At 43.2% G+C, this 27927-nt stretch overlaps 1 protein-coding gene across 15 annotated transcripts in view; it reads right to left on the reverse strand.

The window, feature by feature from the left end:
• The window catches only part of FGGY (FGGY carbohydrate kinase domain containing), a 433125-nt gene that overhangs the window by 219191 nt on the left and 186007 nt on the right, over nt 1–27927 (reverse strand). For all 15 annotated transcript variants that reach the window (XR_012324582.1, XM_073789156.1, XM_073789205.1 and 12 more), the window contains one exon: nt 5043–5171. Coding sequence is in view for 14 of the 15 variants with exons in the window: in XM_073789156.1 (XP_073645257.1) it covers nt 5043–5171 (129 nt within the window). In the remaining variant the exon portion in view is untranslated. The remainder of the gene's footprint in view (nt 1–5042; nt 5172–27927) is intronic.

Here is a 27927-nt window from a genome sequence, read left to right on the forward strand (position 1 = left end):
AAGAACCCAGTATCTGGAATCAGAGTGATGCTAAACCTAGGCACAACACTTGCTCTTGGCCAACACCTGCTAACATGATGGGAGCACAAAGGACACGAGTTTCCAGACACCCAGGACTGGATCAGGGAGCGCTCAGAACAATTCTTTCGCTTCATGGAGAACTGAGCCAGGTACACCTAATGTACAGGGCAGCCGCCTCTGTAACGAGAGGTTACTCTACTTCTCAGTTGAATATCCATCCCTCACGCAGGGGATGCCATTCATTCACTCATTCACTAAATATGCACGTGTCACACGCAAAACACTGTGCTGGTTGCTGGGATATAAGAATGAAATGGCACGGGGCTCACTCTCGAAGAGTTCACAGACTTGTAAATGAGACAAAGTTGCGCACATAAACCTGGGTGACGTGTACTGTAAACAAGGCAAGTCCCAGGCATCACGGGAGCGAGAGGAAGGAGGGTTTAAGTCAGCTTGGGGGAGTCAGGGAAGGCTCCTGGAGGAGACAGCCTGGCTTCAGGATGTGATGGAGAATCAGAAGCTGGTCTGATAAAGAAGAACAACTAGGAGGGAGGGCCTGAGACAGAAATCAGGTTGTTACTGCCAGTTCAGGACAGCTGGGCTGCTGGAGCCAAGAAAAGACCTGGAACAAAGTTACCACTATTTTTACAAGCTAGGAAGAGAGCAGCGGCCGGAGCCCTGGAGAGAACCACCCCCACAAAGGGCAAACACAGCTCCTCCCATCTTCTGGCTATCCGCTGGAGAACTTACTAACCAGCACCTTAAGTACAAAATGTTCTCTTATCTTTGATTTTTATTCCCACCAAGTGCTTCCTCCTCTTTTTCCAGAACTGGAAAAATCATGAGTTGAGTTCCACTCGCTTCTTTGATCTTTATCCTCCCGTTCCAGGCTTCCCTGGAGACTGAGAGTCCAGGAGTCTTTCTCCAAAGCAGAATGCTGACCTCTGTAACAGTCAGAATGTGGGGTCCAGGGTAGGTCACACCAGGTCAGCACTTGAAGGGGCTGTGATTGTCAGCGGCTTGTCTGTGCGAGGCCTGGATGGCATCCAATTCCAAAGTCAGATCCTTAACCTGACACTTGACAATCTCTTAGCATGGAGTTCATCTAACCAGATCATGAGGTTGTTTCTGACCACAATCTGTACAGAACCTTAAAGCAGTGAATCCTGTGTTCTGTAAAAGAGTATCGGGGAAGGAAATTTAGGGCAGATCCATGGACGGCAGATAAAGTCCAGAAGCCTGGGGTTCTTCTCCGACTGCCTATGCAAAGGGAAGACAGTTCTCCTGGACAGTAACTCAGGGAACTTCCATTTATAAAGCTCCTACTTTGTGCCAGGTATTGTCACTCCAGAGTGAGAAAAACTGAAGAAAGATACCTCATTATTGCGTGCCCACTATGTGCCAGATGCTACGTCAGCTGCTTTACCTGTTTATATCATAACACATCTGCGAGGAGGGCATCACTGTCTTGTATGGCAGAAGGGGAAATTCGGAAGTGTGAAGAGGTATGATATTTGGCCCAAGGTACACAGGTAGAGAGAGTAAGAATTTAAATCCAGATCTTCAGATTCCATGTTCAGAGCCCTTATTACAGCATCATGATATGTCTCAGGGGTTAGTTGTCTCAAACCAATACTATTAAGTTACAAACATGCAGGCCAGGAGAGTATGAGAATTTTCTCTCCAAAAGGTGTGGGGCTTTGGCTGCTCTGTTCACTGCTATAATCTCCAGTGCCTAGACCAGTAACCACCATGTTTACACACATTCAGTAACTATCTGCACGGCTGGAATGGGCGGACGACCTTTTTAAGATTTTCAGGCCTCTCTTCTCTTCTACATTCTGAAAGGGGCATAGGTGGCATGGGAAACAAGAGGGAATATTTGCTCCCAGGCCTCCTCTTCTTCCCAGACATCCTAACCCTAAACTGGCTGTAAGGTGAAGGGGAGAGACGGAGGTATAAGAAGGATAAAACTTGGTCAAAGTTGCTAAGTAGGTATTTACTGTCACCTGCCTGGGCCCTCCCCAGCCACTGCTGGCCCCTAGGCTCAGCCCTTTAAGAAGCCAAGGTCCTAGGCTATCTTTCCACTTAAAGAACTTACTCTTGGAAAACACAAGGGAAACTCACTAACGTAAGTGCATTTGTGTTTTGTTTTGTTTTTATTTATTTATTTTTGGCTGTATTGGGTCTTCGTTGCTGTGTGCGGGCTTTCTCTAGTTGTGGCAAGCAGGAGCTACTCTCTGTTGCAGTGCACGGGCTTCTCATTGCAGTGGCTTCTCTTGTTGCTGAGCACAGGCTCTAGGTGCGCAGGCTTCAGTAGTTGTGGCACACGGGCTCAGTAGTTGTGGCTCGCGGGCTCTAGAGTGCAGGCTCAGTAGTTGTGGCGCATGGGCTTAGTTGCTCTGAGGCATGTGGGATCTTCCCGGACCAGGGATCGAACTCGTGTCCCCTGCATCGGCAGGTGGACTCCTAAGCACGGTGCCCCCAGGAAAGTCCCGTGCATTTGTGTTTTAAAGGGAAAAAGAAAAAATCTCAGCCAAAGCTTCTAAGGGTAAAAATTTCTGCCACTGACCATCTCTGATTTAGGAAAAGAGGGGGGTCGTTTCATGGCCTGGATTCCTTTCAGTGCGGTTCAACTTACAACTCTGAGTGTCTTCAAGTACCAGGCACCTGTAAGGACACAGTCTCCCCTCCTAGAGGATGCAGCGAGTCCTGGGCAGAAGTGAGAAGGTGTGTTTCCGTTTGTTCCTTAGGGAGGTCTGGGAAACTGACAAGGGAACCAGAGTCCTGAAAGTTCCCAAGGTGCAGCCTGCTTACTTTCAGCATGTGGTGGTCCAAGCCTAGTGCCTGTCCCCTGGGTGCGGGTAGGTGACAGAGACTGCTGGCCCAGGGATAAGTGGAAAAGCATGATGGAGGAAGCTTCCCGGGCCTCAGGCAGGTTATGGGAGGTCAGGATTACTAGGAGACAGGAACACTCCATGTCTGTCTAGACCACAAATTCTCTTTGTACCTGTTCTTAAAAACCAAAATCATGACATTCCAATCAAAAGCAGACACTGCCCACACTGAAAAGGGAAAGAAATACCTTTGTCTATAAGCAGTATTTTCCAACCCACATGCATTACTGGCTGGTTACTACTTCTCAGGCACTGTCTTAGATCCTGAACACATAAAGATGAATAAGACGGACATGTTTGTAGATGGATGAGAGCTATCCTGCTCTGAAAATCCAGAGACCATGCAGAAGAACTAGCCACTGCTTAATAATCTGCTGTATAAGGAAACAGATTAACTTTCACTCTACAGGGTAGGGCTATTTTATCTTATTCTTGCCTTAATATGACTTTATTCATTTAATAAAGTTATCAAGCACCTATAAGAACCAGATACAGCTCAGCACAGGTTACACAAGGTGAGTAATACAATGCCCCTGTCTTCAAGGAACTTACAGTCTGGTGGAAAAGACAAGCAGGTAAAAGAGCAATTACAACACAGTCATTTCTTCCATAGGGGTAGGTAAAAGTGCTGAAAGGAGGACAGCTTAGAGAGTTTCAACATAAATGGAAGTGTCTTCCATGGAAAGCTACACAGAGGAGAAAGCATCTAAGATGGGTCTTCAACTTAGAGTAGAAGTTAGCAAGTGGGCAAAGGGGAGGACCAGTCATCCTAGGCAGAGAAACACATGTGCAAAGACATGGAGGTGAATATGCATGGACAGAGCTCTGGGAATGCAGCTTGATGAAAGCACTTAAATAGATAACTCTTGTCTGTAATATGAAGTAGGGACTAAAAAATCTTTCAAAGTTTTTTGGACTGTAAGGCATAGTAAGAAATTCACGTTCATCATGGCCCAGTATACACATGCACAGACATATAAAATGGAAGTGGAAACATAAGTTCCACAAAAAAGTGCTTACCCTTACTGTGCTAGACATACTCTGAGATTTTCTACTCTGGTCGGTCCATTCTATTCTGAAAATCCAATGGCCATGATCTACTAAATTGATCTCATGAAGTTTGAACCATAATTTAAAAAGAAACACTCTTAGAAAGAAAGGCTAGGAAAAAAAGCTTTGGCTATAGTTGAAGTGAAAAATATTGAGGATCTGAACAATGCCTCCCTCCCTGCCAAAAAACTGCAATAAGGATAAAGAAGAGGACAGAGTTATCACACTTTACTGTAAACCTTGCCTCATTGTCTGTCTTCCATTTGGGGATGAGATTTTGTTTGTTTATTTTTTTTTAAATTAACTTCACTGTCCCCCAGCCCCATGCCTGGGACATACTAAGTGTTCAATGGGTCATTGATGAATGAATAAAGGAACACAAGAATGCCAGGTTGGAGACTTATTTAGAAGATGAAATCAAGGATATACCCAAGTAATTGGACATAGCATATAAGCCAAATATAATATGAAAATAAAATTAGAATTGTAAGGGTTTCGGAGTATCTGTAGAAAAAAGCAGTACAGGGGCTTCCCTGGTGGCTCAGTGGTTGAGAGTCCGCCTGCCAATGCAGGGGACACGAGTTCATGCCCCAGTCCGGGAAGATCCCACATGCCGCAGAGCGGCTGGGCCCGTGAGCCATGGCCTCTGAGCCTGCGCGTCTGGAGCCTGTGCTCCGCAACGGGAGAGGCCACAGCAGTGAGAGGCCCGCGTACCCCAAAAAAAAAAAAAAAAAAAAAAAAAAAGAAGTACAAGTTAGTACACCATCATCATCCACGCTAGTTGGAAGTTAATGTATCTTTATCAAATTTTCGGTAAAGGAAAGAACCGCCCAGATATTTATTCACATCATTTTTTCTATTATTTCATGGAGAAATTAATAAAATTATAAATGAATCCTATAATTGATGAAAAGTTCTATAATTCTACCCACATGCCTAACTGTTAAAGGTTTTTCTTTACTGTATCTTGAATCACCAGCTCTCAGTCTTTGGTTTAAAAACAGAAAAGGAGTGTCTTTGATTCTGAGGAGAGTTTGAACACAGTGTTGGTAGTGACATGGAGTAAGAGATTACCTAGTCCTCCTGCATGGGCATCAATTAGTGAAGCTGCCACTGCAATTCCAGCAGGAAGGCCAAGGTCCTTTGCTGCCTCTGGTGTGAGCCCATTTCCAAGAGAAGTTCCAGGAGGCAGCACTTGGTTTCCTGGGTAGACAGGAGAAAAAATAAACACCTGTCAGTTTGAAAAACACAAAAGCAAACAGAAGGCTTTCTTAAGAGAACCTCTCTGCCCCCTCCCCTCTCCTCTGCCTTTTCTCAGCTTCATGAAGATGGAAACCATGCAGCTGCAAAGAGTCCCTATACTCATTTGGTGACTTAGGTATATGTCCTTGGTTCCCATAGGTCATGCTCTGGGGTGCTTTACAAAGCCAAGAGCTCTACGGCATCTTTCAAATCAGAGAAAGATTCCATTCATGAGAAATTCCAAAAGCTACAAATACATTGGCCTCTTGGAGCCTAGGTTGAAATGGTCAAACTGTTCCAAATGAGCTTCCTAACACAGCAGCTCTACCAGCATACCTTACACACACACACACACACGCATGCACACATATTCACACATCCATACACACTCCCTGATTAACGTATATTCCTAAAGAAGTTGAGAAAATTTACTTATGTAGTTGCTTCCTATCAGAAGATAAGGGAGGGAATTATTTTGTTTCAACAAAGAATTTCTTAGAAGTTTTTCTCAGCTGGAAAAGAGAGCCCAGTCTAAACTCTGCAAACTTTACAAGGCTGCTACTTGCACAACCACAGAATACAATTTGAATGGTGTTCTTCGGAGTTGTGCAATGCAGTGACCCTGATATTTCGGGTGACCTTGAATTCCTGCAGTCAGTCAGGCCTTCAGTTAAGAATTTATTGATTGTCTTGTGCTGTGTGGGCGCTGTGTCACTGTAAGAGGCGCTCCTTGCCTCCAACCTAGTTAGGGAGATGAGATCAGGACACAGAGAACCATGTAAGTCAGAAGAGAATGAAGGGATCCATCTGTTCCCAGGTGTTCAGCAGGGGCTGAGTCACGCCCTCCACCCACCCCAGCCAAGGAATTTATCATAAGTATTTCTGCACTGTAAGAAGGGTAGGGCTGGACCTCTATATATGCTAAGATCCCTCTGAGCTCCAAGGGTCCAAGATTCTGAATGTGTGCCATTTGCTCAGTGCTAAGATTCCTACCACTTGTTAATTGTTCCATGGAGTTCCAGGGATGTGCCGAGGTGCTGCAGGACTTCTGCGGGTGGAGGGGCGGGGGGGGGGGGGGGTTAGTAAGGGAGGCAGAGGGCAAATGGCTCATGACCTCCCCTAACTGAAAACAAAGCTCCTCTGCAAAGCTCCTCCATTTTTATCCATTTATCAAATTCTATCCAATTTGGAAAAAGTTCAGCTAAGAAAAAGCAGCAGCAGAAGACTGAACCCGCTGCATGGCTTCTTAGAGTGCCACTGTCCAATATGGGAGTCACTAGGCACATGTGGATTGAACATTTGAAATGTGGCCGGAGTAACCAAGGCGCTAAATTAATTTCATTTGAATTCATTTCCAGCTCAATTTCAAAACTGATAGTTCAGTTACTGAAAAACTTTTGAGTACATTTGGAACAACTTGGGCGTGCAAATCTACCTTTTCAACGTTAATTTAAGAAATCTAAGTCAAATATTTACAGTGAAAATTGAGAGTCTGAATTGAGAGGTACTAAGTGGAAAATACACATCAGATGTCAAAGATTTCACATGAGAAAATGAATATAAAATATCTTATTAATAGTTTTTAGATCAATTTATATTGAAATGATATTTTGGATATATTAGGTTAAATGAGATATTAAAATTAATTTCACTTATGTCTTTTTACTTTAATGTGGCTACTGGAAAATTTTAAATTACATATTGGCTTCTATTATATTTCTATTGGACAACACTGGACTGGAGGATAAGGTCCAGATGCTCAAATGATGAGGTGGAGAGCACAGAGAGCCTCTAGTCTGTCTGCTTTGCAAGCACAACCAGCAGAAACCTGGAGGAGAGCAGCACCCTTAGCTGTGGACAGTCTGGCTCTGGACACTGTCTCAATCATGTCACTATGTCTACTAGCTAGCACATACAAGGCAGCATTCCCATTCACTGAGCACTTCTATGCTGGGGACCGTGCTAAGGACATGTCATGCATTTTCTCACTTTACTGTCGCAATAACCCTATGGGAACATACCCTACGTAGGTACTATTCTAATCTGTCCCCATTGCACAGATGGATGGGGAAAGTCACTTAAAGTGTTGGAGCACAGGGCATGGATTCCACTCTGATGGATACCAAACCTGTGTTCTTATTCTTTACATTTACATTCTGGTGCAGCTTCTGAGTGAATGAAGGAATCAAGAGATGTATTTGTAGCACAAACATTATGTATGTTTAAAAAGTGGCACCATTTAGAAATCCTGCCCACTACATTCAGATTCTTTTTTTTTTAAGGGTGAATTTTCACAGGAAGGTCAAAATGGAAACTTCTATTCCATCTTCATCCCCAATCCTCACAAACACAAAGGCTGTCATTTTCACTGAAAAAAAAAAGGTTCAGAAGAGAAAAAGGATTAGCAGGGTGGGGTACACTTCCAAGCCTTTTGGACAGTCATCTAGAAAGAAGCCTTGGCTGGCGAGGTGCAGAGAGAGGCCTGGGCTTGCAGCCATAAGATCTGGGTTCAAATTACATGCTGGAGGAGCACAGGTAGATTTCCCAGCAGAGGCAGCATCTTGAGCAAAGGCCAAGAAAGAAGGGAGATGGCCAACCGGGCTGACTGAACTGGCACATAAACTGGGGTGGGGCCCAGCATGGGGTGGAGGAGGCCTATAAGGTTGGAGAGAAAAGTAGGAAAATCCAGACTAAGGTGTTTGAATTTATCACAAAGATCACTGTAAGCTTCTGAAAGAGCATTAAGCCAGGGAGTGAGGTGACTGGATTTGCATCTTTTTTTTTTTTTTGAAGTACAGTTGATTTACAATATCGTGTTAGTTTCAGGTGTACAGCAAAGTTATTTGGTGATACATATATGTATATATCTAGATTCTTTTTTTCCACTCTTTTCCATTATCGTTTATTACAAGATATTGAATATACTACCCAGACTCACAGACATGGAGTTGTATCTTTTTAAAGGTCTCTCTGGCAGCACTGTAGCAGAGGACAGAACGGGGTAAGGAAAAGCAGTGGTGAAGCTATCTCAGTAACCAGAGAAAAGAGAAGGGCAGTTGTTAATGTTATTGGCAAGTGAGATGCAGAAACAGAGGCAGATAGGAGAGATTTTGTGGAGCAAGAAATGGCAGGTCGGATGGACCTAGGGTCTGTCATACAGAGTGAAGTAAGTCAGAAAGGGAAAAACAAATACTGTATGCTAACACATATATGTGGAATCTAAAAAAAAAAAAGGTTCTGAAGAACACAGGGGCAGGACAGGAATAAAGATGCAGACGCAGACGTAGAGCATGGACTTGAGGACACGGGGAGGGGGAAGGGTAAGCTGGGACAAAGTGAGAGAGTGGCATGGACATATATACACTACCAAACGTAAAATAGATAGCTAGTGGGAAGCAGCCACATAGCACAGGGAGATCAGCTCGGTGCCCTGTGACCACCTAGAGGGGTGGGATAGGGAGGGTGGGAGGGAGACACAAGAGGGAGGGGATATGGAGATATATGTATACATATAGCTGATTCACTTTGTTATACAGCAGAAACTAACACAACAATGTAAAGCAATTATACTCCAGTAAAGATGTTAAAAAAAAAAGAAAAAGAAAAAGAAATGGCAGGTCGCGGTGGTTGCTTGGATATGGGGAGTACGGTAGATAGGGAGCCATCACCACCTGGATCCCCATTAAGGATGGACCTGCTGCCCGGTGGGCAGTCAGGTCAGCTGCCAGCTGTCAGCAGACAGGTGCCAGCTCCTCGAGATCATCTTGATGAGGTGATGCCTTTCCCAGGGTGGCCACACCTAGAGACTTAGCAGAGTGGGATCAGAGGGCTCTGATGGGCACCACTCACTCCAGAATACTCTGCCAGGTCGGCCAAGGTCTCGTGGGACTTCATCACGTTTGAATTCTCCCTCCGCCCAATCCTACTCCAGCCCCCTTCCTTTCACAGGTGGCAACCCCTAATGACCATCTTATACCCCCAAATCTGTCTCAGCATCTGCTTCCAAAGAACCCGACCTAGGGCAGTAAGCCAGGCTTTCTCCTCAATCCAGTCATCTAGGAACAAAAATAAATATGCACAAAGATTAACACCCTCTTGTGAACTGGAACCGCAGCATTCAGGAACCATCTATCTGGACCCCAAGCAGGAAGAAGCTTTGTTTAGCTAGAGCCCGAAGGGAAACAGCTTGGCATAAGAGAGGATGATAGAAACAGGCGGGAATCTCTGAGAATTCATCCCAGGAAATCACACTTTATCAGCCAGAAGTGCACTGGGGACCAGAAGAGCTGTCAGAGCAGGCTTTAGTGTGTCTTGACAACTTTTCCGGAAATAATCCTCCTTTCGCTCTTCTTTCACCATAAAATTAAATTAATCACAGCATCGGTTTTCCCAGACTTGAGAACTTCACAGCCTCAGCATTTTCAGTCTCTTCCCTTCTTCACTCAACCATTTATTCACGCATTTTAGCAAACATTTCAAGAACAGTGGTAATGAGGATGGCCCCAGATATTTTCGATTACCCTGTGCCCAGATCTAGGTGCTGGCGAACGAGGGAAAGAGGAGCTTCTGACCTCAGAAGGCTCACACAGTGGTCTGTGTAAACCAAGGCTCTTCAGACCGTAGATGAAACGCTCTCCAAGGGGAATGTGCATGGTGATCCCAGAGCACCGAGGAGGGACGGTGAGGGTGGCCCGGGGGAGAGCAGGAAATCAAGATGAAGGGGACATTTGAGCCTGGTCTGGAAAGACAGGTGGCAGATTGCTGGTTTCAGCGCTCGGGGAGATGGATGCCATTAGAGTGAAAAGCGCGTTCACCGCAGGGAGCCCCAAGGGACACAGAGTGTTTGAGGCGTTCGTATGTTTGCAAAAAGGGCACCAGGGAGGATAGGAGACCTGTGGCCTCCTGGACAAGAGAGGCAGCAGGGGACCTCAGGCGGGGCCAACTAAGGCCATGTAGCCTGATGACCAACAGCTTTGAGCTCTTTGTTTATCATTTAAGAAGATAAGCCTGCAGCGAGAAAGGCGAGAAAAGGAAATCATTTTTATTTTTAAAACAACAGAGCCAACTGAAAAATGCAGGCTGTGAAACATTATGTAGAGGTGACTTCCTTTTTTTAAAGATTTTTTGACGTGGACCATTTTTTTAAAGTCTTTACTGAATTTGTTACAATACTGCTTCTGTTTTAAGTTTTGGTTTTTTGGCCCCGAGGCATGTGGGGTCTTAGCTCTCTGACCACCGATCGAACCTGCACACCACCCCACCACCCCCACCCCCTCCCCCGCACTGGAAGGCGAAGTCTTAACCACTGGACCACCAGGGGAGACCCGGAGATGACTTCTTTTTAAGAACAACAACAAAGATGTAGATGCACTTATTTGTAAAAACACAGTCCCAGGGAAAAAATACAGAGAACAGGTTTTCTCTGGATAGTGAAATTATGACTTTTTTTTCTTGCTACTAACCTATATTTTCTTTTTTTTTTTTTTAAATAAATTTATTTATTTATTTATTTATTTTTGGCTGTGTTGGGTCTTCATTGGTACACGTGGGCTTTCTCTAGTTGCAGTGAGCGGGGGCTACTCTTCGTTGCGGTGCGCAGGCTTCTCATTGTTGTGGCTTCTCTTGTTGCAGTGCACGGGCTCTAGTCGCGTAGGCTTCAGTAGTTGTGGCTCGCGGGCTCTAGAGCGCAGGCTCAGTAGTTGTGTGCACAGGCTTAGTTGCTCTGCGGCATGTGGGATCTTCCCGGACCAGGGCTCGAACCCGTGTCCCCTACATTGGCAGGTGGATTCCTACCCACTGTGCCACCACGGAAGTCCCCAACCTATACTTTCTAATTGTTCTACCTTGAACATGTGTTTCTTGTGTAATATTTTTGAAGGTGTTTTCCCCCTTAAATCTGTGCAGGGTGAATAAATTAGGGCACATGTATTCAGCAGAATCCTTCATAGCCATTAAAATGAATGAGGAAGAATTAAGGTATGGATTTGGAAGGGAGTCCAAGATAAATTAAGTGAAAATGGCAAGATGCGGAGTAGCATTCAGAGTATGATCCCATTTGTGAATTTTGTTAGAGGACACAGAAATGTAAGCACATACGCTTTCAGAGAAGTCCTAGAAAAATACGCAGAATATTGTTACAGCGGGGAATGGGATCCAGGGCAGGGCGCTCTTCTCTGTCATTTGTGCTTCTTCTGTACGTTGACCTTGTATTCCTTTTGTGATCAAAAGAAACTAGTTAGGTTAAAATAAAAGCAAAATTAAAGTAAGGAGAATACCGCAAGCCCTTGCCAAACCCTGCTCCTCAGCCTGAAGGCAGGGGAGAGGCCCAAAGCCAGTTCACTTATTTTCTTGATCTGGTTGGCCTCTGTTCCTGTGAACACACTCTCACCTTGGGGTGTAGAAAAGCAACTGCTCTGAGGGCTCTTGGGCTTTTGTCCACTGGTTCCCATTCTGATGGGCAGAGTTGGCGTGAGGGTCACAAGCTGGGGCCTACAATTAGCCGGTGGTTACAGGCGCTCTTCACAGGCGGGGGTTCTATTACACCAAATCTTCCCCTACCAGTTTTTCAATTATCTATGACTAATGAGCACTTTGGGAACAGTTTCAGACACACACATAATCCTCTTTCCTGACGTCAGCCGCAGAAATTAATGACTGTGGGGATTGCTGGGAGACAGAAAATGCATTATAATGGTCAACAGAACTGTTATCCCCTCTAGGAAGGGGGAGCTGGGGGCGGGGTGTTGTATTAACTGGAAGGTTCAGTGTTCCTTTGTATTCCTACAAACATGAGATGAAACCCAGGGGGAGAGCTGGCTCAAAGCCCGTGGAAATGTCAGAGAGAGGTTTGGGCGTGGGTGGTATGCAACCCGGTTCCTCCTTGTTTGGCACAGGACCCCCCTGTCCCCGCTTAGTTCTGCCAAGGTCAGCAGGCCAACTGGATCAGCTGGGACAGTTCTAAGTGACATCCTGCCCTGCCTGCAGAGTGGGTCTCTGAGTCCTTTCTGATTGAATCTACTTTCAATCTGGTTTCAAGGTGGGAGAACGGAAACCAAGACTAACTTTCAAACAATAGGCTGGAGTTATTTCAAAAGAATGTGGTGGTTTCTATGAGTTTGTTATTTCACACGGGCATACTATGTGCTGGGGTAGTTTCAAAGATGTGTAAAGATCTGATCCAATTCTGGTAGAGCTCGAAAGTTACGTGAATCACGAACCCTCAACTAAACAAAACAAAATACTATTGTGTGCTCATGGCTGCCAGTAGACTGGCTATGGAAACTTATTTTTCAAAAAACTTATAGAATCAGGGGCTTGATGCATACCTAGCACCTAAATTCCTCTACAGAGATCTCACCTGGCAGGTTGGCTCACAGAGTTTTCTAGACCTGGAACCACAACTGATACAAGACTGACTGAAAAACATTCCAGTAATTCTTGCTCCTGAATGGGAGGTACACATACCCAGAACTATTCACTCAGTCAGAGAAAGTAATGAAAAACTCAAACCTGACATGTTCTGCCACCTGTTGAAAGACATCTTCCAAAACATTAAGTTGTTCATTTCCCTTCATTTTCCTCCTAAAAATAATCTTGTTTTAACTAGGAATTATATTCTATTTTAAATTACTGAGTAAATAATTTTCTGATGATATCCTTAGCATGCATCATTCACTAAAGAAATGTTTACTGAATACCTACTATGTGCCAGGCACTGTTATCGTGTTGACAATGAATTAAAGAACAAGATAGATAAGGGTCTCTGCCCTCATAGGGCTTACTTTCAGTAGACACTATTCCCAGCCAATACCTCTTCTGAGTTATACTTTATAACTATTATAATCTTGTAAGCTCTTCTGTGATTTGGACTCTCTTTTTTATATTTTTATATCCCTAGCCTTCTCTTCTGACCTGTAGTAGGTGTTCAATCAATAAACATACCATATATTTTAAAGCAAATTTTAAATAACCCTTATGCTATGTTTTGTTTTTTCCCTGTGTCTATCTCTTTCCCTCTCTCCTACTAGACAGAGAATAGCTCAAAGACAATTTTATTTATCTCTGCATTCATTTCCCCTCCCCCTAGCACCTAGCAGTGTCCAGAACACAAGTTCTCAGTAATATTCATTCAACTTAATTTATAGATTTCTTTTAAGGAAACCATAAACAAGACCAAAAGACAACCCTCAGAATGGGAGAAAATATTTGCAAATGAAGCAACTGACAAAAGATTAATCTCCAAAATTTATAAGCAGCTCATGCAGCTTAACAACAAAAAAACAAACAACCCAATCCAAAAATGGGCAGAAGACCTAAATAGACATTTCTCCAAAGAAGATATACAGATGGCCAAGAAGCACATGAAAAGCTGCTCAACATCACTAATCATTAGAGAAATGCAAATCAAAACTACAGTGAGATATCATCTCACACCAGTCAGAATGGCCATCATCAAAAAATCTAGAAACAATAAATGCTGGAGAGGGTGTGGAGAAAAGGGAACCCTCTTGCACTGTTGGTGGGAATGTAAATTGATACAGCCACTATGGAGAACAGTATGGTGGTTCCTTAAAAAACTACAAATAAAACTACCATATGACCCAGCAATCCCACTGCTGGGCATATACCCTGAGAAAACCATCATTCAAAAAGAGTCATGTACCAAAATGCTCATTGCAGCTCTATTTACAGTAGCCCAGGGATAGAAACAACCTAAGTGTCCGTCATCGGATGAATGGATAAAGAAGATGTGGCACATATATACAATGGAATATTACTCAGCCATAAAAAGAAACGAAACTGAGCTACTTGTAATGAGGTGGATAGACCTACAGTCTGTCATACAGAGTGAAGTAAGTCAGAAAGAGAGAAACAAATACCGTATGCTAACACATATATATGGAATTTAAGAAAAAAAAATGTCATGAAGAATCTAGGGGTAAGACAGGAATAAAGACACAGACCTACTAGAGAATGGACTTGAGGATATGGGGAGGGGGAAGGGTAAGGTGTGACAAAGCGAGAGAGAGTCATGGACATATATACACTACCAAGCGTAAGATAGATAGCTAGTGGGAGGCAGCCGCAGAGCACAGGGAGATCAGCTCGGTGCTTTGTGACCACCTGGAGGGGTGGGATAGGGAGGGTGGGAGGGAGGGAGACGTAAGAGGGAAGAGATATGGGAACATATGTATATGTATAACTGATTCACTTTGTTATAAAGCAGAAACTAACACACCATTGTAAAGCAATTATACTCCAATAAAGATGTTAACAAATTAAAAAAAAAGAAATAAAAGAATATAAAGTACAGATCAACTAACTTAGACAAAAAGATTACACACACACACACACACACACACACACACACACACACACACACACACACACACACCCATGATGCTGAATATCAGCAGTTGGGGGAGTCAAGAGCAGAGACTGGATTCAAGTTTAACTCTTGAATGCTGCTGAGACAAGGAACATGTTTCCTAATATAACCCCCACCAGTAGTACACTCTCATCTCTCTAACTTGAGCACAATATAATGTATTAAGGCTTATGCACGTGCCTAGAGAATGGCTGACCAGCAGGCCCAAGCCTCTCACTAGGTACAGTGATGCTCTGGTGACAAGACATTGTGGATATCATCCTTAGTGAAATAGAGGCTCTCAAATTCTCTTTGCCTGATCAAGTCTGATTCACGAAGTGGACGGTGGTTAACTTATAGGTGAAAAGCCCCAGGTCTTATCACTAAGGAGGGACACCAGGCCAAGGGTTTTGGACTTGTTCTAACAAGCAACTGGTAACCACTATAGGTCAGTGAGCAGAGGAGTGGCTTGTATACAATACAAGTGGCTTGTATACAATGCAATTTGTATTTTAGGAAGCTAAATATCCTAATAGTAATGGTGCCTACTTATCAAAACCTACAGTCTCAGTCACTGTTCTTAGCATTGTTTAGTTGCTATCCACTTCAATGCTAGCAACAAATCCATTAAGCTAGTATTAGAATCACCATGTTACAGTTGTAGAAATAAACACAACAGAAAGGTCACATAGTTTATTCAAAGTCACCTATCTGATGAGGGGCATGGTCTGTGTTTCAGTCCAGGATTCTCAGATTCCAAAGTCTGAGATCTTTGTGCTGTACCACATAGATTCAAGGGGGTAGACACTGGAGCCAGGGAGAATGATCTCAAGTGTGTGTTGACTGTCATGGATACAAAAGGAGGAAGCTTCATTTACAAGAGGCTCCCATGGTGGGTCATGTCCAGGAACATGAAATCCCAGCATGCTGAATCATCTAGCTCCTTCCTTTCCTCTCCTAGGCAGGTTTCAAAAACAGACTTCAAATGGCCCTTAGGGACCATCAACTTCAGTGTATTCCTTTTACAGCAGAGAAAACTGAACCAAGGAGAAAGGTGGGTTCCCTGGGGTCACTCCCTGTGGTAGTAGAGTCTGGACTGAACCCTAGGGCTCCCAACTAGAGGCAGGCATCCTCCACTTCTCTATACTCCCTGCTGTGACAGTGCCATCCTGCCCCCTCCCCCAACGGGAGCAGGAAGCTCACCTAAATCAGTCTAAGTCACAGGGAGAACAGGAGAGGTGGCAAGGATCCAGTGGGTTCCAGCGGTGTAGGTGGCCAGTTCTGAACTATACAGAGCATAAAGTGCAGTCTTTTTAGCTTGAAATCATCCACTTTGACACCCACAGTGACCTAATTCTCCAGTTAATTGCTGATGCCCTATTTTGTCCTCACCTAGCCTAAGGCCACTTCCAAAGAGCCTTTCCTGGGTAGCTCATAATTAATCAGTCTTGCCTGTACCATCCCACAGCATGTTTCTTGGAATTACATCATTCTGTTCTACATAATGGCTTTTTTCCTTGTGCCTCCTTCTTTTATTTTAGATTCTAACCGCCTTGAGGGCAGAGCTCTTTCAGTTTATCAGAGCACTCAGGAGGTCAGGTCAGGAGGTGGGCAGGCTTGGGTGGGGATCCTGGCTTTACCAATCACAGGGCTTGTGACTTGGGCAGGGTGATTCAATTGATTCAATTTCCCTGCTGCAGTTTCCTCACCTTCAAAAAGGCTCCAATAATGCTATTTTTCTCCCAAAGAGGTTGTGAGAATCAAACAAGATGATACATATAATGTACTTTAGGATGCTGTCTGCCACATGGCAAATGCTTGATAAATGTGAGATATCATGGTTATTATGACTCCATACTGCTGGTGTATGGGATATTGCCTGGCACATTCTGGCTGAGGTTATAAAGCTTGAGGAGAGATCCTCAACGTTAGGGCATGTAGAGATATATGCTTTGGGGGTTATGAGAGCAAACTGCAGAAACTGTGAAAATCTGTTAAAATAGTCACAGTGATGGAATTCAGTTTTCCAGCACAAAAAGTGTTTCCCCATGGTCGTGTCTCCATGGCATGTCTCCAGAGTGAAATGTTTTAAAAGCGCTGAAGGTGTTCCCTTCAGAGTTATTTTAAGGACCAAATGTTTGCTTCAAAAGGAAAAATTATGATTTTGTCAGCAAAACCCTTGACTGTTAAGATGACCAATGCTTTTAAGAAACAGACAAACAGTTCTGCCGTGGAGAGTTCCCCCACTGCTAGGGGAAGGCAAATTCAGGAAATATATGAAAATATTTTAGCTGTCATTGTGCTGAAGATATTACCAGGTTTAGAGCAGTGGTCTCTCCAGTTTTATTTTCTTTTTGCACAATCCAGTAAAATATAAAAATCACATAAAGAAAACTGGGGACTGAGATAGGCTTCTCAATTTTTTATTTGGTCCCCTAGATTCATTAAAAAAAAATCCTAGAATAAAGATCATTTGACACAATGTTCTATCACTGAAAAAAAGAGAAAGGAGATGATCTCAAAATAAAGGACATTCACTTAAATACATTTCCTTTTATGAATTTATTTTCTCATCCTATCACACACCAGTGAACACTTTGTCGGGGCCAGTGTCGGCCTCTAGTCTAGACTACTGTTTGCAAACTGCTGGTTTACAAAATGATAACAGCCTTCTAACAATGGGGGAATCAAACAGCAAGCTCTCACATGACAAAGTCAGATGGTGGGTCTGGTGTTAACCGCACAACGCCAAACATCTGGTGATTTGAAGACATCTGGGGCTTTTCTATCATGTAGACCAAACATGATTCAGGTAATTGACCAAATTTTTTGCTTCCCAACCAGATGTCTTACTTTCATATAAATGAAGCCAATCTTGTACTTTCATGTGCAAATAAGCTAGACATAAATTCACCCCTGGAGGGCAGAATTAATTGCTTATTCTCAATGAACATTAAATTACATATTATTTTTTCTTTTTTCCCCAACGATTTTACCTTTGAAAAAGGTTTTCCACCTTTGTTTTGAAAAGCATATACTTCATCTTAGGAGTCTTCTGCCTTTTTAAAATGTCTCTTCCTTATTGTTATTATTTTTTTATAGTGAGGCAGTGTGCTATAATGAAACGAATGGGGTCTTAGAAGCCAGGATGAATTGGGTTCTAGTTCTGTGCATATGCCCACCCTCACACTTTTAAGCGTCTTGGAAAAATTTACTTAAAGTCTCTGAATTCAGTTTCTTTGCAGATATAAATCATAAATGCATCTATAAGGGACACTGTGAAGACTTGAGATCATTCATTCCTACAATGTGTGTTGGGCATTTACTCTGTGTCTGTTCCTGAGACACCGTGGAGGACCACCTTGCTGTGCTAGGGGCTCTGTCAAGAGCACAGGCAGGTGCTCAGGTCGGGGTGCTATTCAAGTCCCACTTAACATGCTGGAAGGACAAGCACACTGTCCAACAAGGGCACTGCCAAGATTCAGGGTTTTTAATGAAAGTACGAGCAACTCCAACTGAAGCTAATTCTTAAAGGGAGTATCAAATTTGCAAAAGGAAGGACCTGTCTGAAACCTTTCCTCTTCTTTTGCAGCTTTCAAGCACACACTGGAATTTGCTCTCATCATGTTTGTTTAAAGAATTCATGTGGTTATCAATGACCCTCCACCTTCTATGCCGTTGTCCTGACAACCAACCATTTACTAGACAGAATATGGAAAGCAGACTACGGTGTGTCCCTTTTGGTCAGGTTTAACAGCAAAACTCAACAATACAGAGACAATATTAAAAGACCAGCGCCTTTGTGTTTTGAGATCCTTAAAAGGGAAATAAATACACAGATACAGACAGACAAATCTACATATAAAGGAGGAGAGGGAAATGTATAGGGAACTCAACTGGGCAAGGAGAGGCTGCTATGAAGAACTCAGTTTAACAGCTGTTTAATAGCTGTTGTGTTTCAATAGCCAAGCTACAAAGAAATACTGAACATAAAGGCAAAAAGGGCTAAGTTTGTTGTTGTTGTTTATCCTAAGACGTTAGATTCTTTCACCACCAAAGCCCAGAAACATCTCAAATACATGAAAAAAAATGGAATGTGGCTATGGTTGTTAAACTTTTTTCTAAGGACCAGAACTCCCCCCACCCCCGCAAATGGCATCAGTGTATAAATCCGATCTGGTTCAACTAGAAAAGGAAATGCCCCAAAGTGACGATGCCCTAGCCCTGACACCTAAGAGACATCCAGATTTGGGGGGCTGAGGAACAGAGGTTCTAATCTAGAACTTAATCTGTGGTGAGAGGCTGCCAGCGTGGAGGCATTCTAGAGGGGAGGGCTGGTAATTTGGAGCTGTAAAACTGTAAGTCTCTAAGGCTGTACTGTAGAACAAAAGCTGAAGAGCAGAAAGTGTCCACTATTTAACCACAAAGACAATGACCTCATTCTGAGTGAAGGAGGATGCTGGCACTGCAGGACCCACGGGGAGGAGTGGAATTTGCCAGGCTGGCATTGAGCCAAATGTCAGAGTAAAATCCCTGAAGCCCTCAACCATGTTGCCATGGGAATTCAGCAGAAGTGGTGTCCAAAAATGATGCTCTAACTTAATGTCTTTTAAGTCTCCATCTAGGTCATCCAGTATGTATGTGGCCGAGGGAGAAGGCTCATGGAGATTTTGGGAAAAATGCTCAAGTGATAAGAAGCTCAACCTTTGTAAATAAAACAAAATGTGATTTCTCCATTTTAAAGTCTCATTCTTTGGACACAGGACCTGGGAGACTGAACAGACCTTGCGCAAAATGAAAAAGGCTGGCCCAAAGCCCAGAAGTGTCACCAGCCCTCTCATCCTTTCACAATGGCCAGAGGGACGGCTCCCAGAGGGGGAACCGAGGGCAGAGGAAGCCAGCCCAGATCTCCAACAGACTTCAGTGCCTTCAGCTGGGAGGAGAAACAGACAAACTGTTCAGGACTCTGCCTTTTGGAGAGACTTTGGGGATTGTACAGCCTCTAGAAGGTGATCAAGGGTAGACATCCATGGAGGGGGGTGTCCATGAGGCCAGTCCACCAGGCCCTGGCTTGAATAACCAGAATTGACTATTTTTTTAAACAAAAATCAAGATCACAAAGCTATTATGCACAGTGGTTTTCCTTCAGTTTACAAGGATAATACAACTTCATTACAGACAGTTCAAACAATACAGAAAGATAGGAGAAAAAAAAACCTTTCCCTTATTTTCCTCCTCCTAGAGATAACTACTACTGAAATTAATAGAGAATACCCTTCCAAAATATGAAGATACCCAAGTATTTAATTTTATGTACTGATACAAGGGATATTACAAGTATGCAATTTTATAGTCTGCCTTTTTAACTCAGTGATACATCACAGACTTCTTTACTCATCAGTGAGTACATTCTCTTTGAAAATGTATCATATTCTGTTGTATGGATGTGCCATATTACTTAACTAATCCCTTAGTTTCAGACACTTAATTTGTTTCTGTCAAGTTAAAAACAGATCCAGACTTAGTAAGGAGAGACTTAGTAAGGATTACTGTAAGGGGGTAAAGGGGCATTTGCAGTAAGGGATGGAAAATTATTGCAATAAGGAGAATATTGTGACCACAAGATCTGCAAGTGTCCCAAGAGCTAGACAAAAGGGGTCTTTCTTTTACAGAGTAAACAAGGATAGAAAGAACAAAATGTGGAGAAATGGCGTGTAAGAGTGGTGTGACTGGATAGTAGATCAGAGAGCATCTTACCCTGAGGCAAGACTATTTTGGGGGAGGGACCTGTGATAGTTAATTTTATATGTCACCCTGACTAGGCCACAGGGTGGCCAGATATTTGATCAAACGTTATTCTGGGTCTTTCTGTGAGGGTGTTTTTGAAAGAGATTAAGATTTAAATCAATAGACTGAGTAAAGCAGATTGCCCCCACTAATGTGGGTGGGCCTCATCTAATCAGTTAAAGGCATGAATAGAACAAAAAGGCTTATGTCTTGCTCTACCTACCTCCAACCCCCACTAACAGAGAATCCTTCCTGACTGACAACCTCTGAACTGGTACAGGGGCTTTTTTCCTTCCCTTGGACTTGAACTGAAACATCAGCTCTTCCTGAGTCTCCACTTTGCCACCTCACCCTGCAGATCTCGGGACTTGCCAGCTTTTACAACTGTATGAACCAATTCATTATAATGTGCGTGCGCGCGCGCACACACACACACACACACACACACACACACACACACCCTATCAATCTGTTTCTCTAGAGAACCCTAATACAGGACTCTGAAGGAGGGCTGTATGATGGTTCAGGCTGAGGGTGGGCCAAAGTTCAGGGGCCTGAGGAAGGACGAAGTTTGGTTAACATGCATTTTGTTCCAACTCATCAGTGGGGACAAGCAGTGTAGCTAATCATTCATAAGGCAAAGAATGGGAATCTGGAGGGTCTGTGTCTGGCCTCGTAAGAAGTAAACAAAGGAGGCATCCAGGAGTCTTATCCAAGTCACATGGGGAAGGACACTTCTCTGCAGTAGGCCATTTCCTGGAATGTAAAGCTTGGGGACATTTATAAACCTTCACTGTTTTCCAGGAGCACAGGGCTCAGATAAAATTCAACACTGTCATTTCTAGCCACTCTTTTTATAAATAATACTGTCGAGAACATCTCTGAATGCATGGCAACATGGTTTACTTGAGGAGTTTAGGAATGGCACCTCTGTTATCCCTCACTTAGAAGTGGAAGCCGTAAATAGATGTCTAATATCCTCCAGTAGCTCACATCTTTAAGGAACTAGAAAAACAAGGCAAAAGTATGAATACTGTTCTCCAGCCAGAAAAATCAAACTGAAACCCTGCGTCTCCTTCCTTAGATGGATGTTGTCCCAGGTTCCTTGCTCAAATAGTGAGATAGGATGGAAGGAGCCCAAGTATTGAATTTAGACACACTTGGGTCCAAATCCACTCCATCATTTACCAGCTGTAAGAATTTGGGTTATGTGTTTAACTGCTGCCTTCTCCTTGTATAAGCTGGGAGGAATAGTACACAAAAGGAATGCTGTGAAAAAAATGAACGAGATGATGAATATAAAAGAGCTTAGCACACCGCAAGGCACTTAACTGATTTTCCATAAGTATTTTATTTTCCTCTTTTTTTCCCCCTTATAGAGGAAGTTGCATAGAAGCAAATCATGGTACAAAGGAAAGGGGCCACATTGCACTAAGCAGCAGTGGTGATCCAAGCATGGTACAATGCACCTTACAGCTCTCATCTCATCTGAACTCTTATTAAGCCTGTGAGGGAGGGGAGGTCATCCCCATATTGTAGATAAAGAAACTAAGATATGGGATGGACTTGTAACTTAGTCTGAGTCCCACTTCATATATATATAGCAGGATTGGAGTTAGGATCTAGTTGCTCTGGTTGCAAAGCCTTTCTGTCAGCCAGTGAGTAAAAACACCGATATCCCAAAGCTCAGGTGTTGCTTTAGTTTTACTCTTTCCTCCTGGGAAAATGATAGTCTTCCAAACGTACTTGCAAATTCCCTCAGTGAGGTTCTGCTTAGTAACCTATAGTCTCCCTCTCCAGTGGAAGGGTGATATTGCTTTCTCCCCAGAGCCAATGTGGCAGGCCATGAACTAGCGTACTATCCAACAGATACTCCAGGATACTACCGTTTTTCCACCTCGCATATGCTCTTGGGAACAATGAAGGAGCAGGCAAAAGAGTCAGAAGAGAAACCAACTATATCAGGTCTAAATACTTCAAAAAATGAAATCACACTATAGCTAGCTTCCATAGCCCGAAAAACTTCCTGAACCTAAGACTAACGGTTAAGGCTTTGGATTTTCGCAATTCTTTCCTGAGGTAAGTGGAAAGGGAAGAGATGGAGACTGAAATGCCATTTATGAAATGGCTGGGAGGCAGATATTAGCATCACCATTTTTCAGCAGAGGAAATTGAAGCCCAGAGCCTTCCTAAGTGGTGAAGTTGGGAATTGATACCAGCTGTCTGACTCCAAATCCCACTCCAACATATCTCCCTTCTTATTTCTTAATTAAAACGTTTGGTCAGAACCAAATAATGCCTCAAGGACTTAAAGAAAGAAAAGAAAAGAAAAATGCATTAGCGTTTGCTTTCCAAATGCTAACCCTCCTGTTCTTATCGCTTGGCTCTGTTCCCTCATTTTTTACCTACTGCATCAGACCAACGTTATCAAAGTGGGATCCCCAACTGCAGCATGAAAAGCACTTGGGAACCTGTTAGAAATGCACATTCTAGGGCCCCACTCCACACCTCCCAAAGCAGAAACTCTGGGGTGGGGCTCAGCAATGGCCCTCCAAGCCATTTTGATGAGAACCACTGCATTATCCCACAGAGAGCTTTCGAAAACAGCAATTCCCGGGCCCCATCTGACTTCTGCTCAGTGGTTATGAAGTGGGGCCCTAGAATCCGTACTTTTTAAAGCTTCCTGGTGAGTTTGAAACACAGCAGATGTAACCACAGAATCCCCAGAAAGTAAATGTTTACAATTAGAGCATTCAATGACACTGTGTACTGGATGCGTGAAATTTACAACTGCGCCCTTGGTTTAAATAATGGCCTCTCTTCTGATCAGCTGAGTGACCTTGGGCAAGTGACTCTCTAATCCCCTTCTCCTCATTTGTAAAACAGAACTAATAACACATACTTAGGGTTATGAAAATTAAATGGTAATATACAGTGCTTGGCATAGTGTCTGGTACCTACTAAGTGCTAATAAGTGGAAGCTATTTTTATTAATCACTTAATAACAATGAAGAAAACATAACCCATGTAAAGAGCCTCTATTCTATCAGGTGGAAGGGGCTGGGCACACAGGAGGGAGACCCTCCGGCGGAAATGTGACATCCTCTAATTACGCTGACTTACACCAATCAGATGCAAAATGAACCTGGAAGAATGTGGAAGGGAAAACTGGGCGGCAGTGTGAGAGAATACAGACAGAAAGAGTGGTGCCAACAGAGCTGTAGGTACTAACAGGAAATCCACACTTCCAGGAAGCCTCCGCCATCTGACACAGGCAAGAAAGGTACACAGCGAGAGGCTTCTGTCTGGCCTTCCCAAGACAGAGCTGCACAGTGTGCAGGGCAGGGGAAGAGAAGGGTGTGGAAAGGAGACGGTGAAGGTTCAGACAGGCCGAACGTGGCAGCAGAGGACAGAGGCCTACTGGAAAGCAGAAATTGGCAGTTCACATTAAAATCCAGATTAGGAAAACTGCATTTTACTGTCTCCATTTTAAAACAACTCTTTCCACTACAGAGCAAAACCAGCAAATGGATCTTTGTCCTGCTTGAAATTAGTACATCTATTTTCCTAGGATGATGAGGGCGCTATTTGGGTCTCCATGTCTGCACTCAGGCTGTTCTTTCTCTATGGAATATTCGTCCCTGCTTCTTCACGTGGCTAACCTCTCCTCCCCCCTCAGGAAGCAACTCAGGGCTCACCTCCTCCTGGAAGGCCACCCTGAATGCCTGCCTCCTCCACGCCCTGAACTGCGCTAGTTCCCTTCTCAGCAGAGTCATCCCACCAGCGTATAACTTAATTGTCGTCTTTCCTAAATTCAGTGTTGTCCGGCGTGTGTTTCACACTCCATGAGTTCAAAGAGCTGTTAGAAGATGTTATTTAAAAGAAGCTCTTGGTGCAAGTAAATTTGGGAAATGCCGAGCTGCACTAAGTTAGACACGTTTCTATACTGATCATGGAACACTTTTTCCTAAAACTCATCTCTAGTCCCAGAGCGCACACTGTGGGCTATGCTGCTGTGTGTTACTGGCATTGTCTGCTCTTCCTTCCTTACCAGACTATAATTTCCTTGTGGGCAAAAGCGTCTGCTCGTTGTTGCATTCCTGGTGTCTACCTAAGCACCTGCTACACGGCAGATACTTGGTGAAAGCCAACCGCATGTTAAAAAGCAAAATCATCACATCATTTCCCTTCTGAAAAACCTCCAGTGGCTTTCTGTTACCACCCCGAGGAAAACTCTGGCTGCCTTACTTCAAGGCTCATGAGGCTCCACATTTAACACATCTTTTACCCCATTTCTTACCAATCCCCCTCTGACTACATTCTGCTAAACTGGTCTTTTTAAATTCCTCAAAGGAGCCAGGCTTATTCCCCTCCCTAGGCCTGTGCACATGCTGTTTCTCATGCCAGGAACACTCCTGCCCACATGTTCACATTGCTGAAACCATCTACACGTTAAGGTCTCAACTCAAAAGTCTTTCCCACCACAATGCTGTCAGCACTTTGTTTCCATCGTAACACAGATCAGTAGTTGCCACTGTCTTGTTTATGTATGTTCTTGCTATTGTATGGAATCCCTTCTTCACACTGTAATGTAATATAAGCTAAACTTTCCTGCTCACTGTTACTGTCAAGAGTGATGGGACAAAGAAAAGGCTTAATGAATATTTGCTGGTTACTGAAAGAATGAATTGATCTATGTAACACAGCAGGTAAGAGCCCCAGCCCTCCTCCCAGAACGGGATCAAATCCTCGCCTGCCTATGACTAGCTCTGTGACCAGGGCAAGCCATTTAACTTCCAAAAGTCTTCCTATAAAACAGGAAACAGGGCTTCCCTGGTGGCGCAGTGGTTGAGAGTCCGCCTGCCGATGTAGGGGATGCAGGTTCGTGCCCCGGTTCAGGAGGATCCCACGTGCCGCAGAGCGGCTAGGCCCGTGAGCCATGGCCACTGAGCCTGCGTGTCCAGAGCCTGTGCTCCGCAACGGGGGAGGCCACAACAGTGAGAGGCCCGCATACCGCAAAAAGAAAAAACAAAAACAAAACAGGAAACAATGGACTTCTATTTAAGTAATAGATTGAACATATTAATCAGTTTTCTCTCTCACAATGGGCATGAGATAAAAGTAAAGGGGTATTCCTTTTTTAAAAAAACTGTAGTAAACTAAACATAATATAAAATTTACCATCTTAACCATTTTTAGTTCAGTGTGCAATTAAGTACATTCACATTGTTGTGTAACTATCACTATCATCCGTCTCCAGAACTCTCTTCATCTTACAAAACTGAAACTCTGCACCCATTAAACAATAATTGCCCATTCTCCCCTCCCCTCAGCCTCTGGCAAACACCATTCTAATTTCTGTCTCTAAATTTGACTACTCTAGGTACCTTATATAAGTGGAATCATATAGTGTTTGTCCTTTTGTGATTGTCTTATTTCACGTAACATAATCTTTTCATGGTTCATCCTTGAAAGGGTCAGAATTTCCTTCCTTTTTCAGGCTGAATAATATTCCATTGTATGTATATACCACATTTTGTTTATTCTTTCATCTGTCAATGGACACTTGGCTATTGTGAATAGTGCTGCTTTGAACATGGGTGTACATATATATCTCTTAAAGTTCTGCCTTCAATTATCTGGGGTATATACCCAGGAATGGAATGCTGGATCATATGATAATTCTGTTTTTAATTTTTTAAGGAACCACCACACTGTTTTCCATAGTGGATACACCATTTTACATTCCCACCAACAATATACAAAACTTTCAATTTCTCTACATTCTTGCCAACACTTGCTGTTTTCTGTTTTTGTGATAGTCGTCATCCTGAGGAGTATGAGATGGAAGAGGTACGTCTTTGAAAAGAAATAAGGCCAAAAACATGTAAAAGGTGATAGCAGCAACAAACTTTTGGAGGCTAGAAAGAAGAACCATGAATGGTAATTACCAATCCTAAGCTACCTGAATCCTAAATTGGTTGCAAGGAAAGCTAAGAAGCAACACAATTTGCCCTGCAGAACCCCAAAAGGCTTAGGAATTTAGTGGCACATGTTCTCTCTAGAAATGAGGTTAAAGAGTGGCTGAAAATAGGAGGTCTGCTTGAAAGCCTATTTAATAAAAAGGTAAACTCAACAGTGACTTTACACTGGCGTCATGACCATCCCTTTCCCCAACCTGGCCAAAGACTGGATGCTTATTCCCTGGAAAAAGCAAAACTGAGGCATCTGGATACAGGATACCAGGCAATTAAGAGTGGGGAAGTTAAAGTGAAAAAGGGGAAGAAACAGCAAAAGATTTCATAATGAATATAGAGGTATCCAACCTCTTCCCTACCCTGCCTTCTTGAACTCAAGAAGCCAGGCCTATATCCCTCCTACAGGATATTAAAATAGTGGAAGATACTCTTTCTGGGGACTCCAATGAGAGCAAGAGAAGAGACCCAAAGATTCTCTTACTAAGCAAAGCATACAGCTTGCCCTACAGTAAGGACCGTGCTGATAAGCCCTGTACAGAATTTTCAATCAGCTGTTTAGTACACCATTCTTGAACGTAAACAGATAGCCAAGGATCACCTGACCCTCTGAGGGCAGGCTCTAACATGAAAGACAGAAACCCAAATAGGCAAGCAGATTCAAAAGATAACAGAAATTGGGAGGAAACAGCAGAATTAGACTCTGCAGAGAGATTACATCTCTCTTGATGCACATACTACAGTGTGGGACCAGACAGCACACACAAAATAAATGAACAATAATTATTATCAAAATGATAGGTAGAGAAGTAGAACTAACCTAGCCATTGGCCTTTAAACAACTGAGAGTTGAGATATTATATTTTGCCTTCATCATCCTAAGTGTACTCAGCCTTTTCTTACAGAATTCCAGAGCTGGGAAGATGAAATCTGAGAAAATGACACAGCCTGATTGCTTTCCTCCAATAGTGACTACACGTAAGTGTCTATTATTACTTTACAAGAGCAAAATTAGATACATAAAATTTTCAAGTTTTTGGAAAATTTTACAGTTTATGCTGTAATTAAAATTATGCTTATAGGGGCTTCCCTGGTGGTGCAGTGGTTGAGAGTCCGCCTGCTGATGCAGGGGAAACGGGTTCATGACCCGGTCCGGGAGGATCTCACATGCTGCGGAGCAGCTGGGCCTGTGAGCCATGGCCGCTGAGCCTGCGCGTCTGGAGCCTGTGCTCCGCAACGGGACAGGCCACAACCGTGAGAGGCCCGTGTACCACAAAAAAGAAAAAAAAAAAAAAATGCTTATAAAGAGCATAATGGAAAAATGGAAATATGAATATGTAATAGTGTTACTTTAAAAACTGCATGTCACAAACTATTGATAGTATATAGTATACAACTTGATAGTATATAGTACACTATAAACCATTGATAGTATATAGTTTCAGTTGTGTTACACTGGCCAGAAAAAAGGCAAAGTTAATTAAAATTGTATTGGGGTATTAGAGTGGTAAGATTATTTTCTGCTTTCATTTACTTTCTGACTTTTCTTTAGTTGCCTTTATTTTTACTCTTTTCAAAGTAAAAGGAA

The sequence above is a fragment of the Tursiops truncatus genome, chromosome 1 (genome assembly GCF_011762595.2).
Source record: "Tursiops truncatus isolate mTurTru1 chromosome 1, mTurTru1.mat.Y, whole genome shotgun sequence".
Classification (NCBI taxonomy): Eukaryota; Metazoa; Chordata; class Mammalia; order Artiodactyla; family Delphinidae; genus Tursiops; species Tursiops truncatus.